This window comes from Gallus gallus, chromosome 15, assembly GCF_016699485.2.
Source record: "Gallus gallus isolate bGalGal1 chromosome 15, bGalGal1.mat.broiler.GRCg7b, whole genome shotgun sequence".
Classification (NCBI taxonomy): Eukaryota; Metazoa; Chordata; class Aves; order Galliformes; family Phasianidae; genus Gallus; species Gallus gallus.
Window position 1 is genome coordinate 7,518,225 of NC_052546.1, and position 18,872 is coordinate 7,537,096.

Consider the following 18,872-nt stretch of genomic DNA (forward strand, 5'->3'; position numbering starts at 1 on the left):
AGGAGTCCTACACAACTGCAAACTAGCTATAATCCAAGCAGTCATTCCCAGCCATCCACACCAGGATCCAGGTTTCCCTGTCGCGCTGCCATCAGCTCAAGGCAATGAGCTCAAGGCGAAGCGAAAGCAGACTCAGAGCTGCCCGGCCCACACCTGGTGAGGTTTTTGCTCCAATGACAATAAAGAGGAAAACAGAAAATGCAAAGTTTTTAGAATTCGACGTTTTCGAATCCAATGTCTGAAACTCAAACGCCAAACAAACCAGCATGCTGGCTTTGTGTTTAATGCACAAATAACCGTTCCCCACCCCATGCACCAGGGCTCACAAAAGAAGTTAAAGCAGTGCATTTCCTAAGCGTTGCTCGTTTGATACTCTTCACCTTTTCTTCTCCTGTGTCGACTTTTTTAGCTTATTTCTCAAAATCAGTACAACAAATCATGTTATCCTATGGAACAGATGGATGGAAGCGCAGCAGCAACGTAAAGGCAACTGGACAATGAATAGTGTTTGCTCCCTTTACCTCGCCATACTTCTCACTACAATGCAGTAATTACAGGAATCTACTCCTGTTTTAAGCCTTACAGTAAGCTCTTTCCAAATTTAAGGCCAGCAACCAACCCTTCGTTACACTTAATAGGTAGGCATAAAAACTTAATTATATCACAGTCTCTCCAACTGTATGTTTTTCCAGCTCCTGGAGTTCAGATCTGTTTGATTTGAGGAAGAGATTTTTCACCTGCTCTGTTCCAGGACATATATTTGAGAATCATGTGTACAAAGCGGCCTATAAAAAGATTACTCAAAAATACAAAAGGCTTTGGGTAATTATTGGAGTAAAACTTCATTGCAAAAAGCAACATCCGTCAGCCCGTGCAAACGAGATCCACGGTGCTCCAGCAGCAGCAGGCTGCACTCTGTGAGCCCACACCTGCCCTGCAGCCCGGAGCAGTGCTGTACCCAAAAGCAAATCAATTTCTTCACCTCTCATACGTACCTCAGTTCCAGTCAATTCAGAATTGCAGCACATCCACAGAACAGCCTGCTTTATGGTATCATAGACAGTCCCGTTTGGCATGCACAGAGTTTAAAGCAAAAAAGCTGAGCTTACTGCTGTAGCTTTCCCTCTGACAGCTGCCCCAGCATCGCTGCACCACTTCAGAGCTGTCTGAATTCAAACCCATTTTGCAGGCAGCTACCACAAATAATAACGAAAAGATGGCACAGAACATCCCACTGCCTAAAAGCAATAAAAGGAGCAAGGAGGAAGAAGTCACTCGATAGCCCCTCTTTTCTTTGCTAGCCCCCCAGTCTCAAACTTGAGAACGTGACATTTTAATTGCAATTCAAACAGCCCTCATTTGTGCTCTGCCTCTAAAATCGAGGACTTGCAGAGAGAGCAGCTGGAATTGGGATGCTTCCTCCCAGCGTACAAAGAAAAGCATGGGCTTACATTTAGAGGTAGAGAAGGGAATTACAGCATCCAGCAACGAGAAAAAGCAGAAAGGAAAAATCATGCCGATTTTATCTTCAAAAAGGCACTCGTGCTTCTGATTTGTTTAAATCAAGGATGTGTTACAAGTGTTTGACCCAATATCCAACAACAATAAAATCTGTTCCATCATAAAATAACAGCTGTTGTGCACTTTATATGATAATACTATTTTTGAAGTGTATCAGAATTATTGTCTCATAGATGGTGGTAATTTCCATTGTGATTACAGCGGAATTCCCTGTGGGGGTGGGGGTGCCATACAAACAATAGGCACATTTCTATTATTTTCATGCTTTTCAAACAGTTCTCGGCCTGAAATTTGGGCTCCTTCTCAAACTGGGCAAAAAAATAACAAAGTTTTGCAGCGTAACATTGCGGAGTGAATAAAAGCTACCAATGCGGATGAGTTGGAGCAAAATCACCGCTAGCAATACATGCAAGGAGTTATCCAGGTGTCCTGGAGACGTGAGGGACACCCTGCTTGTGGCATCGGGACCGGGAGCTCACATCACAAGGACAGAGGTGCCACTGCTACTGCCACCAGCTGAAGCCATCACTGTGTGTGCACACACTGCCTGGGGAGGGTCTGTTCCTTCCCCGGTCCAAGAAGAGAGAAGCAAAGGAACACAGCCACGATTCTTCTCCTCCCGGACTTCTGGAGGAGGTGATAAATATTTCCCCATCGCTTCAGTTTCTGTTTCAGTTGCTCGGCTAGAGGAATGCATTCAGCTTATTGCACTCACACGCTCCGTCAAAGAGCCGCGACTGCTTTCTTTTCTTCCAGGAGAGGAGAGATACAGAGTGGGACCTCAATACAGGCTCCAGCGCGATCTAAATGGCACGCAAACCCCAAGCATCCTTAAGCGTAATGACTTGACCAACTGTGCCATCTAGCCAGGAGCTGGCAGCACTCGCAGCGCTCAGCCTGCTGTAACCCCGCACACAGTCGGAGCGTCACCTCCAGCACCGGGTGGCAGAGAGGCGCTCCCCGGGGACGGACCCTCGCGGGGCTGCATTTGGGGGCTGCATTTGCATTCCTGCTGGTGTGCTGTCTTCCACCCACCGTCACCCCGAGCCTCCGTGACTGCGCTCAGCCGAGAGCAAAAGGCTTCAACGTGTCACAGTGGAGGAAGGTGATCGGAGAGGGGGAAAGAAAGAAAGAAAAACGGAAAGGTTTTTCTAGGGGATAGATTCTCAAATGCTGACCAGCTAATAACCCCGGCCCAGCCTCCATTTCCTACGTGAATGGATCCATTTACATCTTCATAGCAAAATGGTTTCAGGGTATTTCAAAGGAAAAAAAAAAAAAAAAAAAAAAGAAGAAGGTCGTGCCATTCTTTTTAAACTGCATTTTGGGAGAGCGTTGAGGGGAGGAAGGATGCGGCCGTCCCCAGCTTTTGTACGTATCTGCTTCCCACCACTAATTAAAAGCCTCGATCTTAAACCCACCGTGTGCTCCTAATGAGGGGATGAAATGTTTTACATTTTTCCCCACTTTACAAATGGCCGCTTTTTCAATTAACTGCTCTTCCTCAGCCTCGGGATGATCCTCCCATTAGCGATACAAATGCTCCCTAATATTTGGAGAATACTAATTTGCCAAATTAATGAGATGCGGACCTAACTCTAAAAATACATATTTTGTCACACCAAAAAAAACCACGCTCTCACAACCGCTCTCTGATTCAAAGCTTCTCTGTGATGAAGGATACCAAGTGCTGAAGGCCCAGCAGCCAGAATTGAAGCTAAGAGAGTTAGGAGAAGAAAAGGCAGTGTCTCGGTGCTCACATCTCGCTTCTAAAGGCTCCAAAAAGAGAGATCCAAGAGGTCGGGCAACGTGGCCGGCAGTACAATGTTCTGCAAAGGACCAGCAGAGCTCCTCACAGCCCATGCGTGTGTTGTTTCTGCGTTTGCTCTCAAATAAACTGTATTTATTTTCACGCAGAAATCTATCGTGGCAGCGCTTAAACACGACCAGATTGCAGCTTCCCAAACCAAAAAAGCTCCTTCAGACAAACCTCAAAAGCTAATAAAAACCTGGACGGTGCAGCGTCATGCACTGCGTTTTTAAGCTCCAGTGCTAAGCAGGCACGGATAGATTTGCTAAAATTAAAACCAAACACACACGGCTTATGCAACGACACACACCCAGCACGAGCTGAGCGCACGGACAAGGAGCAGCCCACCCTTGGGAGCTACAAGTGACCAACACACACACACACACATGCACCCTGGGGAGTCAGATCCCCGGCATGTGGCTCTGAAGCATCGGCACATCACCCATAAGGCGTATTAAATTTATACCCAAAAAGCCTTTGCGTTAAAAGGGCCCCCGGTAATTAATTAGCAATGCCTTCATAATCAGCGATGTTTTAACGGCGTCAACCGAAACGAAAAGTTTTGCAAAGGGAAAGAGAAGAATGAGGGTATTTTTATAGCAGCCAGTTGTCTTAACACTGTGTGCAGAATAGAGCAAAACCTGCTTTACATGTTAAAAGCTGCAAAATCCCAGATGGGGAAAGCCAGGGTGGACCCTGAATTCCTGGAAGACCAGACAGCCTCACGTATTTATAATTTCCATGGGTTATCTCCACCCAAAAACTCATGGGGAAAAGTGCAGAAGCAAAGCACACACCTCCCCAACAGGAGCTCCCCCTTAAAAACACCCCTCAAACAAATGAAGCGAGGAGCGCTGTGCTTCAGAATACCCACCCCAGCCTTAAATATGCCCCCCCAAAACAGAGGTGTGCGTTTACAGATGAATCTTGGCTGCTTTGGGGGGGCTCGGATTTTCAACGTGGAACAAAAAGGCGCAGGGACAGAGGCAGTGCCGTGCCTGGTAACCAAAATGGGAAGGATCCCACAGAGCACAATGTGACCGGTCACCTTTTCTAAGTGTGCTCTAGGAACGAGGCATCGATCTGTTCAGCTTTGGCAAACCTTGCATGAAAAGCAGCACGCACGTTGGGCCACCTGAAGATTCACCGTAGAGCTGGCTTCACGTTGTCTGTGGATACTCTGCCACTTTTAGTATAAATATATGTGGTATGAGAGACTAAAAGCATTCAGGGATTTGCCTAGGACTAAAATTTTATACGGCCACATAGAGATATTTTGCCGTTTACACATCCCACAGCTGAACGTGCCATTACAAGACAGCAGACTTTGTTAAAACAAAGTACAAAGGTGCAGAGCACGCCAGGGATGTGCGTGAATTCTGACACAGCTGCAGGTCTGTGGGTGGAAAGGCAAACGGAGCGGCCACGGGAGGAGCTGAAATGCCCACAGATTCACACACTTCGGCATTAAGTACTGCATGATAGCAGCTACAGCAATATTGCAAACTCTCCCCTTCTCTCTCAGGCGAACAAAGCAGCACCAGGAAACACACATTCGTCACCGCCGAGCGCACCGAGCGCAGTCAATGAACTCACTTCCAGCAGTGCTTACAATGGCACCAAACCACACGCTGCTCCCAATGCTATTTCAGCATGTGAAACACCCCACGACGTATGGGACACGCTCAGCCTCAGCAAACAAACCTCAGCCCCCAGAAAAACCTCTCCGCATTTAGCAGCGCTGACAACAAAAGCACACACCGGGAAAAGAAAGAAAACAAAGGCTCTCCGCGGGACCACGTTTGTCCTTTGTGAACACGTTTGGTAGTAACTGACACACGTCACCCACTGCTGCACCGAGAGCTGTGCCCTCCCGGCTCCCACGGATGCTAGGTTGGGCATTATGGTGAAACACAGACAGCAAAGGCAGGATGGAGCACAAAGCAGCGCTGCGCCCAGCACAGCACGACGGCCGCGGGGCTATCGGACTGCGCTCTGATTTTTGCCATCGGTGCCTGCACGGCTCTGGGTTACAACGCGGATGTCCTCAGCTGGCACGTGCAGCACGGGACCTTCCTAACGTCAGTTAAAAACCAAGAGCCCGGTAGAACTCGGTGAATGGGTTCCTGGAGCAGAGCAATCAACTGAAGGGAAATCGCTGTGCTTCAGTGGAACCAAGCAAAGCAAAAAGCTGCTAAAGTAGAGCTGGTGAATTGGATTGAGCTGCTCTTTGTCAGCTACAGCCACGCTATTGGAAGTCCACAAGAGCTCTCCAGGCTGAGCACTGTGATGTTCCTCTCCCGGCCGTAGCTGCACGGCAGAGCAGAGCGCGATGTTACAGACAGGGGAAGAAGCGATCGGCCCTCACCAAAGAGGTGGTGGTACAAGAAACTATTCCTGACTGCAGGCTGCTACCAAATAACACAAGTGCATGTGAACTGCAGCCTGAAATACCATTGTCTGTCCTCCTCTACCTTTAAATCTCACAACTCGCACAGACTGCCAGGTAATTAGCTCATTATTTCACCACCGCCATGAGGATGAAAAAGGAGTTGTATCATAAGGAGCGCAAACAGCCAGAAAAACAACTCGAACAAGTTGTCTCCCCCAGCAATCCGAGCATCCCTCGCGTGTGCTCCTGGTGTTGCTGAGTTTTAGGGAGCTCCTCAAACACAAAGAGCCCTCTGAGAGCCACGGTGGAGCCGGAGCCCTCGTCCTCCCCCCCATGCACACAGCAGAGGAGAGCAGCACGAAGGCAGTGCGGAGCCCAGCGCTGCACTCAGCCCTGTGCATCGCCGGGTCCACCTCCCCCTATCCCTGCACCCAACGCAGACTGCAGGTTTCACCATCAGATTCGAGCAGAGAACATTTTCTCTCCCGCTACACTGTTGTGTTAGCACGGGGAACTGTTTACCAGAGAACAGCAGTCACAGACAATTCTTTGCAGGTGTCCCTGAGTTTTGCCATTTGAACCCTTCCAGCGACCGAAGGGTGAAACCAAACGGTGCCTCTGTCCACTGCTGTAAAACCAGCTGGCTGCTTTCTGCCTCCGAAATACCCCAACCCGTCCTTATATAGGAGCCCTGATGGAACGGTTTCCTTCTGAGTGATGAGCTGTTCCAACAGCAGCGCTGTGCTTATCGCGACCGGGGATGTATTGCTCAAGATGTTGCTAAGAATAGTGGTGATCCAAGTGCACGTAGGAGTGCTGTGGAAGAAGGCAACGCTCCACACCACACACACACACACACACAAAACACACCGAACGTTAAGCCAAAGCGCACTCGTAATAAAGGTGCAGGCTGTTTGCTGCTGTTTTTCTGTTTGAAATCGACGGAAGGAGGGCTCACGGAATAAATTCTCCCTTCCAAATCTGTTCCTAAGCACAGGGCTGTGTGTTCACGGCTGTGCGTGTGTGTGTGTGTGTGCAAGGGGATGTGCGACGGAGGGAGGGCGAGCGCGTCTGTGTGCCGAGTCTGCCAAGGTGGAACTGACAGGAGCTGTGATTTGTGCTAACTAGCTATTGATCCAGTCAGATCGAGATGTTGTGTACAAGAAACAATAAAAGAGAAGGGGCCAGGAAGGATGCTGTGTGCAACTCCATTTAAAAATGGAAAAGAAAGGCCCCAAACAAACCAATTTATGTCCTTGCCTGGGTGAAGCACGGAGAATGCTGATGGGCTTCCTACAGTCTGCTGTGCATGCTAAACACTCCCGCTTCAAATGAGAGTCTCCTGAGCTGGGCATTAACCATGAACAAAGAGACAAACAGTGGGGGCGAGGATTCACGCTTCAGAAAGCCGAAGCTGGAGCGCCGACCAGGACTGGGAGAGTGGAACCGATGGTGCCCTGAGCACCTGAGCTCCATCTCATTTCCCCACGCCGTTCTCAGTGAGATGACCGAGCACAAAACGCAGTAAGAAGTCAGCCTGTGAGACCCAGCCTAGCAAAAACAATTCCAAACTACGCCGCCGTGCCAAAACAGCAACTTTCCTGGGCTGAAATAATGCATTTCCTAGCGTGTAAATCGTGCACGTGTACTTGTGGCACGTCGCACAACCGCCCGTGTGCCTCTAAAACACGGCCGTGAGACGACAGAACAGAAACCAATTGAAACCATAACCGCCTTTATCTTAAACAGCCTTTATCATAAGGAGTTCTCCATGAGAATAACTGTTTCAGAGCTCGGAGAATTACGATGCCCCGTGGGCACGGGGAAGGATCAAAAATGACAACGAATGCCAAAATGAAACATCTGCCAGCTAAGCAAGTCTTGCACCAGCGGACCCAGAACCCGAATTTACATTTCCTTCCTACGAAAGAATTAAACGCCAAGAGCATCGCCCTGCTGCCCGGCTCCTGGCACGTGCAGGACAACACCCGAACCTGGAGCGGGATCACTAACACAGACACGTTCCCATGGCTTGGGCTGGTCTCTCTAACAGTTGTGAGGAAGGGGCTGCAAAGCACAGCATGCAAGGATCCCCTGCGTCCCCACCCCCCCCCTCAGCGCCTGGCTGAGCCCCCACACCTCAGTGCTCTGCAGGTGGCCGCTAAGCTCAGAACCACAACTCGGGGCCCTGCTGGGCCGTGGCCGCTTTGTCCCCAGCACCGCGGCCCAACCGAGCTATGGGGCAGGGTGAGGTTGGTGCGTGCCTGGCAACCCCAACGGCAGCCCACAGTCCCCCCCCCGTGGGCCAGGACGCGCGCAGGACAGCGGATACCTTCTTTGCTGGGGTTCGGGGGCTTGGGCTTCTCCCACGGCGCCATGGGCTTGTCCTCCTCCTGCCCCTCCATCAGGGCCTTCTCGCCGGGCAGGTACCAGGTGGAGTTGTGCTCCGCCATCAGGGAGTCCAGGTCGATGGTGCTCATGGTGTTCTTGACGCCCTCCGGGCAACACCCGCCCAGGTCACTGTCCCCATTCTGCCCCGCGCACTCCCCCTTTTTGCTCTTCAGCCCCAGGGGTTGGTCTTCCGAGATGCTGAACTGCTGCCGCTGGAGCTGGATCTGCGCCTGCAGGATCTCCAGGGGGTGGATCTCGTCCTGGGCCGAGGTGCTGGTGGGGGTCCGCACCTGCTCCATGCCCGGCGTGCCGGGGTGCGCGCCCGCCGTGCTGCTGAGCCCGTAGCTGTCGGGGGTCGAGGTAGATGTATTGAGGAGGCCGAGGGCCAGGGGCTTCTGTCCGTTGAGCAGCGCGTGCTCCCCGCGGGGCAGCTTGGGCGAGCCGCCCAGCAGCGGGCTGCGCGTGGGCTTGGGGCCGGCGTTGTCGGAGCTGGAGGACACCTCGTCTTCGTTGCCGTAGCTGGTGCTGACCTCGTCGGCAAAGTCCACGTGCGGGGAGCTGCCGTCCGACTTGGTCACGCTCTGGATGCCGCTGTCCAGCGAGGACATGAGGTCGGGCTGCTCGCCCAGCAGCAGCTCGCCGCCCTTGCCCCAGGAGGGCGAGGTCAGGGGCTTATCGTGGGGCGTGCCCCCGCCGCGCTCCGCGCCCGCGGCCCCCGGCGGCCCCCCCGCGGCCGGAGGCGCCGGTTGCCCCGGGCTGACGCCCGCCCCGCCGCCCTCCGCGGCCGAGAACTTCTCAAAGAAGGTGCCGGGGCTGACGTGCCCGCTGTCCCGTTTCCGGCGGCCCCGCCCCCGCCCGCCGCCCGCCTTCCCCTCGCCGCCGGCCGCCGGCTCCAGCGCGAAGCCGGGCGAGAGGCTGCTCTCGGCGGGCAGCAGCGGGGCGGCCTTGCCCGCGCCCCCGCCCGCCGTCGGCCCCGCCGGGAAGTAGTCCGGGGCGGCGGGCGGCGGCGGGTCGGGCTCGGCCTGGCTCAGCTTGCGCTTGGCCTCGGCCGGGCTCTTCTTGTTGAAGGTGACGTTGAGGTTGGGGGCGCCCAGGCTGGCGATCATGTTCTGGCAGGCGGTGGAGAGGGCGGCCAGGCAGCTCTGTCCGAAGACGTTGTCCTTGCCGGCCGGCTTGCTGAAGGAGCCCAGAGACAGCGCGCCCAGCTTGCTGGCGGCGGGCCGCGGCGGCGGCGGCGGCGGGGGGAACTCGGGCGGGGGCGGCGGGTAGGCCCCGGGCGAGGCGCTGAGGGCGGGCGCGTTGCCGTGCGCCGGGGGCTGCCGCGCCGCCGCCCCGAAGGGGAAGCCGGGCTGGGCCGCGAAGTCGGCGGGGCCGCGGCGCTCGGCCGGAGCGCTGGGCAGGGCCACGCCGCCGCCCGGGGACTGCAGCTGCGAGAGGCCGCCCACGGCGGGCGCGAAGGGCGGGTGGACGCCGGGCGAGGGCAGGGCCTGCGCCGGGCCTTCGCCCGCCATCCGCAGCGGCTCCTGCAGCCCCAGCGCGCCGGCGCCCGGCCGGAAGAGCACGGCCGCGCCGCCCGGCTGCAGGCCCAGCTCGTGGGGGGCCGCCTCGGCCGGCAGCCCCGGCCCCGCCATGCGCCGCGGCAGCAGCTCCCCGGGCGGCGGCGGCCCCGCGAACCACGTGCCGTCGGGCGCCAGGTGCGGCGCGGGGGCGTCGAAGCCGCGGGCGGCGGCGGCGGCCTCGCGCTCGAAGCCGGGCGGCGGCAGGGAGCCGGGCGGGCCCACCTCGCCGTGGTGCCCCAGCTGCTGCAGGCTGGGCGGCCGCAGGCGCTGCTGGCTGCGCGAGGCCATCTGCTTCATCACCAGGGCCGCGTTCTGGCGCTGCGCCAGCGCCGGGTGCTCGGGGCCGCCGTGCGGCAGCGGCCCCCCGAAGGCGTCGGGCGCCGGCGGGGTGAAGTCGCCCGGCAGCCCCGGGTAGGCCGTCGGGGAGAGGTGGCTCTCCATGGCTGGGCCGTGCATGCCGCCGGCCCAGGAGGCGCAGCGCTCGACGCCGGGGTTGCCGGGGAAGTCGAAGCGCGGCCGCTTGGCGACGCTCACGTAGGGGGCATCGAAGTGCTGCAGTCTTTGATTTGGTGGCTGTTGCGGAGGAGGGTGCTGCATATTAAACACGGGGTCGGCGTAGGGATGCATATTCCTGTTCTCCAGTCTGTGAATAGGGTATTCAAACTGTGCGTGCTGGTTCTGCATTATCGGCCCATTGTCCTGCAAGTTGGGGTTGGGAGCGTTGGCTTCTGTTTGCTGTTGCCTAGGGATGGCCGGCGGGCAGGAGTTCTGTCTGGCCAGCAAGCCCGGCGGCTGCTGCGGCTGCTGCTGCTGCATCAGCGGGTGCCTGGCGCTGGCCCCCGGCTCCAGGCTGGCGGGCATCTTCCGCGCTCCCCCGAAGCGCTCGAAGAAAACGCCGTGCTGCTGCTGCTGCGGCTGCTGCGGCGGCGGCGGGGGCGGCGGAGGGGGCTGCGCCTTGGCCACGGCCATGCCCGGCGCCCGGGGCAGCGCCGTCCCCGCGAAGCCGCCGCCCGCCGGCACCTGCCGCCCGCCGCCGTAGTGCGGCAGCTGCCCCTCGGGCTCCGACGGCGAGAAGACCGGCAGCTCGAAGTGCGCGGCGGGGCCGTCGCCGGGGTAATTGTATTCCAGCGAGTCCTGCGCGGGGAGCCGCCGCTGCTCCAGGCCGTGCGGCTCGGACGAGCCGGCCGCCGGCAGCCCGTGGAAGGAGGCGGCGCGGTTGGGGGACTGGTCGAGGGGCAGGCAGGGCGCCGGCACGGCGTGTCCGGAGGCGCCGGCGCTGTGCTGCTGGAAGTCGGGCAGGTTCCCGGCGCGCTGCTGTCCGAAGCCCTCGGCGCCCTGGCTCTCGGCCATGTGCTCGTAGCCGTCGGCGAACGCCGTCTGCCCGCCCAGCGCGCCGTTGTAGCCCAGGAGGCGGCCGCCGTGCACGCAGGAGGCGCCGGGGTCGGGCCCGAAGTTGCCGCCGAAGTGCGGCTGGTGCTGGTGTTGGTGCTGGTGCTGGTGCGGGTGGTGCGCGCCGCCGTGGCCGCCGTGCGGCTGCTGCCCGCCGAAGAAGCCGTGCACGGGCGGCTGCATGCCGGCGCCGTGCAGCTCGGCGGGGCCGCGGCCCGGGAAGCCGTAGCCGTCGCCGGGCAGGCTCATGTTCATGCCGAGGAGGGGCGGCTCGCCCAGCGCGCCCAGGGCCGGGTCCACCGCGGCCGCCGGGCCGCCGCCGGGGAAGGCCGGCGCCTTGAAGTGCGCGCTCATGCTCAGTCCGGGCTGCCCGAAGCCGCGCTCGCCCTGCCCGCCGCTCCGGCTGCTCATCTGCGGCTCGAACTGCTCCAGCCCGAACATCCTGCGCGGCTCAGAAGCGCATGGCCGCCCGCTGCCCCGCCGCCCCGCTCACATCGCGCCGCGCCCGCCCGCGCTCACCCCGCGCCTCTCCGCTCGCTGCCGCCCGGCGCTGCGCTGCCCGGGAGCCGACGGGGCGCCGCGCCGCCGTTCATAGGCTCCTCCGGCGCCCGGGAGCCGCGCGCCGCATCGCCGTCCGCCGGACGCGCGGGGCTCCGGGGGCGGCGGCGGGGCCGGGGCGGGCGCTGCGTGCGGGCGCTCGGAGGGCTCCGCGGCGCTCCCCTCGCGCGCGCTCCCCCGCTCTCAGCCGGCGCTGGCGGAGCAGCAACAAGTTTTGCATTTCAGCGATGAATTTCAGCCATCGGGGCTGCGCCAATGAGCGCCGCGCGGCCCGGGGCGGGGCTCGCCGTTAAGGTGGCTCCGCCGCGCCGGCCCCGCGCCCCTCCCGCCCCGCTCCTCTCCCTCCGACCGCTGATGCGGGGGGAGCCGCGCGGAGCGATGCCCGCCCGCCCGGCCCGGCCGTCGGGGCGCGGAGCGGAGCGGCGCGATTCGGGCGCCCCGAGGCCGGGAGGTGCCGCTGCCCGGCGGTGCGCGGTCGGAGCCCTCCCGGTAAGGGCTGAGATAGGGGGAGGCGGCCCCCCCCGGGTCCGGGCGGCGGGAGAGGAGCGATGCGGGCGCGGCGCCCCCGGGGATGAGGACACCGCCTGGACCCGGAGGAGGGTGGGGAGGGAAGCGGCACCTGCGGAGCTCGCAGCTCGCACGTGTTCGTAGTGAAGAAAAAATAGTAAGAAGAAGAAAATGAAATTACTCGCACCAAAACGGGGAAAAAAAAAAAAAAAAAAAAGAAAGAAAGAGGGAGAGATCTATAAATAAGCGGCCGAGAAGTATTTGTGTATGGCAGCAGAGTTTTAAAGGGATTTTTTCTGCAGGATCAGGATGCCGCGCTGTGATTAAATATTGATTTTGTGTAATTAGTTTTCATGTGAACTATCCTCCTCGCTGATGGCTTGGAGATTTCAGAACGGGAGAAGAAATGGAATCGGACGTGGAAATTATTACTTAGCGGAGGGACGGGGGTGCTCGGGGCCGGCGGCGGCACAAAGGGGAGAAGCGAAGTTCCGTCCGCGGCGAGGGGGGGGGGGGGGCGCTGACAAAGCGGAGCGGTTGGGATCTGCGGCTCCCGCGGGGCCCGACCCCACCCCACCACCACCATCACTCCCCCCGGCCCCGGGGCTCCGCGGGCGCTCCTCCGGCCGCCGCCGCGCGCCCCTCCGCGCCCCTTTGCGCCTGCGTGCGCGCCGTCGGAGCGCGTCTTGCGAACGGGCGCAGCGCCCCCTGGCGGCCGCGCGCGCAGCACTCCGGGAGGGCCGAGCGGAGCCGTCGGGGCGCGGCGCGGGGCCGGAGCAGCAGAAGGGCGGCTGGGAGCGGTGCGGGGGTCCCGGGGGGGGTGGGGGGGGGAGCAGTTCCTGTTCTGCCCTTAGAACAGACGGGCGCACTGTTCTACTTCGTAATGTTAACGGTGTGTCGTGTAGATGTTTGCTGATGTCCTCTCGATCCGATCTTTCTCTGGCCACAGAGGCGTTCAACTTAAATGGGGATTTGTTTTTTGTTTTATGTGAAGAAAAGGGGAAAAGTCTGCATTGAGCTGGAGGGCGCTCTGAGCACTGGTGGAGCTGTGGGTGTCTCTGTGCACTGCAAGGAATGGGACCGGACGGCCCTCGGGGGTCCTTCCAACTCCAACCGTTCTGTGGGTCTATGAAAACCTGAAGCTCAGCAGAGCACAGAGAGCGCTGTGAATGACAGCAACACCGGCGCACAGAGACACGGTCAGTGTGTTTGTGCCAGGCTGGCACAAAGGTATTTCCCACCGAGGTTGCCCGCTGGGCGATGTGCCTGTCAGGAGTAGCGCTGGACGCTAATTACTGCTCTAATCACGTTGGGTTCCATTTGCGGCCGACCCTTTTTATCACAGCTTTATCATCACGTTTATACGCAGCCACTGCTGTGGGGAGGCAGCCTGGGCTCTGCACCACGGGTGTGATGAGAGCTGCACGGCGCGGCTGTGGAAGGAGTGAACTCATTGCTGCCAGCGCTGCCCGCAGCGCCCACCACTGCCCTGCGAGCTCAGGCTGCTGAGACATCACAGCTCTGCTCCAGCTCCAGGGCTGTTGCCTCCGGGGTGCATCCTGCATCCATTCACGCACATCAGCTCCCATGTAAAAGTCCAAATCCTTTGGCAAAGAGCTTTTCAGCGACGGTGGCGGCTCGCCCTGTTACTGCGCAGGCAGATGCTGCATCCATTTGTTCCTCGGGCAGAAGAAGCGCTGTCTGTCGGAAGAGCTGCAAAGGAGCACACACACATATGGGATGGAGACTCCCTCAGTCCATGGGCTGAACACCCCAGGTGTTCCAGCACCCCGAGCTCCCATCCGTGCCCAGCAGCAGAGCCCTGCACTGCACACCAACAGAGCCCTGGGGCCATCACTGCTGCTGGAGCTCAGGTATGGAGCACCCAAATGGGGAACCTCTCCTGCAGCGCAGCAAGCAGGGAGAAGTCTGTCCTCCAAACAGTATTTTTACTTTCAGTCTTTGGGTTTTGGCCATCTTGGGGGGAAGGAGGGAAAGGCATCATTTAAATAGCGGGAGCTGCAGGGGATTATTTTCTAAATTAACAATAGCCGTCGCTGCTGCCAAATCCGAAGTGGAGAGGATTCATTGATTTCGACTTTCAAGACAATGGCCTGATTTGGGGTTTCATATTGCAAGCTCTGCAAACCAAATAGCGGGGTTGATTTGGGGGGGGCGGGGGGGGGGGGGAAAGAACAATTCAAACGCCATCAATTCATCAGCCCTGAATTCAGCTCTTTCCACGGTGCCAGTCCGACTCGCACTGAGAAAAGTGGCTGCTCAGCAAAAAAAAAAAAAAAAAAAGGAAAAAAAAAAATCCCTTTTTAACAAAATGAATGCATCATACATAAAACATCACGGAGCATACAATTAGTAAGCAAATGTAAGAGTTCAGCTCAGTTCATAATTATTCAGCAAACCTATTCAGGACGATGGGTTTTTTTTTTTTTTTTTTCTTCTTCTTCTCCCTGCAGCAATCAACTGTGTGGGCTCATTACCACTGAGAATCTAAGGAAAAACCACACATAACTGTACAAAACAAGCCCATATGCTGGAAAACTTCAGCTCGCTGTGAGCAAGAGGTCTTTTAAGCTGTTCCATGGAGCAGAGGCACGGCTGGCTTTCCTGCGCCGCTCACGGCTCAGCTCCATAAGGCACCGTTTGGTTAAGATCAGCCTTCAGGTGTATCAGTGGAACCACTGGAAGGCACAGCTGAGGGATGGCAGTTAAACGGATGGCACATTTTCAGCTGGACGGGGCTGTGAGCACTGCTGGAGCTGTGGGTGTCTCTGTGCACTGCAGGCATATGGGAACAGACGGCCTTCGGGGGTCCCTTCCGACTCCAACCATTGGCTCTGTGGTTCTACACATCTGATTGTGTTGGAAAAAAAAAAAAAAAACCCAACGCAACGAATTAGATCACATAAACACCCCAAAGGATTGGTCAGGCTGCGGGAACTGTAAGGGTTTTACGTTTCCTAAAGTAAGTCGGTGAGACGTAAATAAAGAACAGCACCTCTCTGTACGGATAATCGGTATTTAACTCTCCTCGGCATTTTACGGTGGAGTTTGTGTGATTGACTTTGTTCTGCTGTTTTCTTAAAGCCGAAGCAGGTGGGATTTATGGCAGCGTGGTGGAGCAGGAATGAGCTCTGAGCATCTGGAAAGTCGGGCTCACCGTGGGCGATGCCAGAAAACCACTGCAGTTAATTCATTTTTCATCATCTTATAAACTGAACTGCTACGAAAGGAGAAAACCAGAGGCTATTCCATAAAGCCCTGATGACTTAATTTTCCCTGAGCGTTTGGTTCGCGGGGCGCTCACCTCGGAGCTCTCCTTTTACATGCAGACATTGGGTGCTGTTTTACACCGTGTCTGCAAGCTCTTCTCCTCTGCCGCTTCACAGAATGGTTGGGGTTGGAAGGGACCCCCAAAGGCCGTCTGTTCGCACTGCCTGCAGAGCACAGAGACACCCACAGCTCCAGCAGTGCTCACAGCCCCATCCCCTGACCGTGGCTGTCTGCAGGGATGGGGCACCACCACCTCTCTGTGCACCCTGTGCAGTGCCTCACTGCCCTCAGCGTGAAGGATTCCTCCTTACTTCCAACCCAAATCTCCCCTCTTTGAGTCTGAAACCACTTCCCACTGTCCTATCACTACAAACCCTGCTACAGCACCCATCCCTTCCATCCCACAGCCCCTCTGGGTGCAGGTGGCACACACCGGGCTGCCCACCCCCAGCACAAGGGGTTAAACATCTCCTGCCATCCCACAGCAGCGCTGCTCCGGGATCACATGGACAAAAGGGCCGATTTAATCCCGGCTGCAGACGACTCACATTGTGCTCCCAGACTTCGAGCAATGTCAGGCTATCGGGTTTCCCACTCATATCCAAGGCACAGCCCGAGCACAGACGGGGAACAAAGACCTCTTTGTTACCGGGGGGAAAAAAAAAAAACTCCCCCGAAGATATTAACAGCGCAGCAGAGTTCAAACTGTTAAATGATTCAAATATTATTTAATGAATACATTCAAAATGAGGTCTCAGAACCCAGAACGCTTTTTAGACCATCATTTACAGAGAGCCTGCCTCTTCGTTTACTTCTTTATGAACTCGTTGCTGTCAGGTTTTAATTATAGCCATTTTTGCTTCCGGGCCTTTTTCAGGGACTTCATTTATTGGCAGAGTTTGGTTCTCCTCGTTATGCTGCAGATGGTGATGGCTGTGCCTCCCACTGCTGGCATTGCCTCCCAGGGCGGTGGTGCCCCATCCCTGGGGACACCGGAGGTCAGGGGACGATCCCAGGGCAAAGATCAGCCCGGGCCATGGCTGGTGCCAGCATAGCAGCACTTGGACGACATCAACGCGATGGCTTCAACTTTCACAATCGATCATCATTTGCTCGAGCTAATATTAACTTTGGGAGATGCCATTATCTACCAGTTAATGGAAAGTGAGAGTAAATGCGAGCCGTAGCTAATTGCCCAACACAAACACCGCGTGTTGAAGTCGCTACAGATAAGGCTTGGTTTGTGGCTGAGGACTGCGTTAAGGCGCTGCTGCTTCTCCTCGCCCAGCAGAATTCCCAGGACCTCATTGTGGCCTTCCAGTATGTGAAGGGAGCATATGAACAGGAGGAGCATATGAATGGCTGTTTATGAGGGTAGAGAGTGATAGGACAAGGGGGGATGGTTTTAAACTGACACAGGGGAGGTTTAGGCAGGATATTAGGAAGAAGTTTTTCACCCAGAGGGTGGTGACGCACTGAACAGGTTGCCCAAGGAGGCTGTGGATGCCCCATCCCTGCAGGCATTCAAGGCCAGGCTGGATGTGGCTCTGGGCAGCCTGGTCTGCTGGTTGGCGACCCTGCACATAGCAGGGGGTTGGAATTCAATGACCATTGTGATCCTTTACAACCCAGGCCGTTCTATGAGTCTATGGTCCTACGATAAGGGCCATGGTTCATTGTGTCAGCTCTGACCATTCAGAACTGCTGAAGTCCCCAGGAGATGTTTGTTTTTAAAATCCATGGCTGAAGGAAGGGGTTTGGATACATTGTCTAGCAATTAGAAACTTCTCCTGGCTGCAATTTAAATGCTCGAGAGATAGGAAGACACTTTAGTTGACTGAATGCTATTTATATTTCCATTGTGCTAAAAGTTTATGGCACAGCCTTACAATCAGAGCAGTCCGAGCGCAGCCTGCTCCACCTCCCAGCACAAATACATGCAAAGAGGGAAAGTCACAGCATGAAGCGTGCCATGCTGCCTTCATAGATGTAAATCAGTTAAAAATATGGGGGTAAATCACAAGAAAAATGGCAATACCTTCACGGAGCAGCACGTGCTGTGTTTATACATCTCACTTTCATGATGCATCAGCAAAAAGCTTCTGTGCTTCCCTGTCCTTCTCAATGGAACACACGCAGTCCTTGCAAGTCCATTCAGACGGTGCTCTTACGTGCAGCCAAGCGATGGGTTTGAAAGGTCACTGCAGAATATGGCTCACAGCAGTCTGCTGCAGTGAATAAATATCGTGTTTACATACCCATTATAACGAACCCGTGTTGCACTTCCGCTGCTTCATGTTGGTTTGCCATCTGGAACTTCAACAAGCTGAGCAGTGAGGAAAAAAGAGAGAGAATTCAATGTTGCATTCACAAAAAGGAGCCTTACAAGTTTCGATTTGCAGCAGCAGAATGGCACCACCACAGCAGCAGAAACTCAGCCACGGTCAGAGCTGCCTCCCTGTTGGCACACAGCCTGCCTGCTGTGCAGGGCTCAGCCACACTGCATGTGTCTGCCATGACAGGACAAGGGGAAACAGCTTCAAAGAGGGGAGAATGAGACGGGATATAAGAAGTTTTTGCACTGAAGGCCGTGCTGTCTGCATAGCGGGACCATCCTTTCCTTGCAGGGATAGCATATGGGATTAGCAGCACCTGTAATGTAGGAAGACGGCCACAAGCGCAGCACTGCTCAGTTCCAAGCACATCGCATGGAAGTGTCTGCACAGCGCTTAGCCTGGCACAGAGACAGACATTCATAACATACAAAGGAGGAAACCACCTTCTCCATACTCCGAACGGCCACGAGGTTCCAGCCAGGAGTTACTTTGCTCAGAACCCCAAACCAAACATCTGACCCAACCCGTCCCCCACTGCTGCTGACATTCAAGCACACGTTTGAGCTCACAACACCACAGTGCATCCATAGAGGACTCCCACCTTCCTACACAGCCCAATACAGCTCAGCACCAGTTCATGAGCAAAGCACAGCTGCTAATACCTAAGACAAGAGACACGGCATTTTATCATCAAATTTATTGAAATGTCATTGAGTTTCGCTGTAGGTCACACCAAAGTCTGCCAAAGTAATCTAAATGTTTTACATTCACTACAAGATTCTCTCAGGTTTTCACAACTAGTTCCGTATTTCTGAACTTGTAGGGCCCCTTTCCCTCTGTCTGTATTATGAGTCCCATAAATGACTGCGAGACTTTTATTCTACCACTGGAAAGAGAAAGGAGCCCTTTGGTTTCCAGGCTTGCAACGGCCCTCCTCGCAGCAGAGCTGTTAAATGGAAGTGTGTGCACATAGGTCCACATGTCTATTTACAAAACCAACCTCCTGCTGTCACAGATATCCACTGAACTGTTCATCCAGAGAGGGAAAAGAGGAAACCCCCCCCTCCCACCCCAACTTTGCAGCACGGAGGATGGAAGCACCCAGTAGAGCTGCCCAG

At 56.3% G+C, this 18,872-nt stretch overlaps 1 protein-coding gene across 2 annotated transcripts in view; it reads right to left on the reverse strand.

Annotated features, from left to right (window-relative positions):
• The window catches only part of MN1 (MN1 proto-oncogene, transcriptional regulator), a 36,932-nt gene extending 25,103 nt beyond the window's left edge, over nucleotides 1-11,829 (reverse strand). For both annotated transcript variants that reach the window (XR_003077827.3, XM_003642206.6), the window contains exon 1: nucleotides 8,056-11,829. Coding sequence is in view for 1 of the 2 variants with exons in the window: in XM_003642206.6 (XP_003642254.4) it covers nucleotides 8,056-11,503 (3,448 nt within the window). In the remaining variant the exon portion in view is untranslated. The remainder of the gene's footprint in view (nucleotides 1-8,055) is intronic.
• Nucleotides 11,830-18,872: the final 7,043 nt, after the last annotated feature.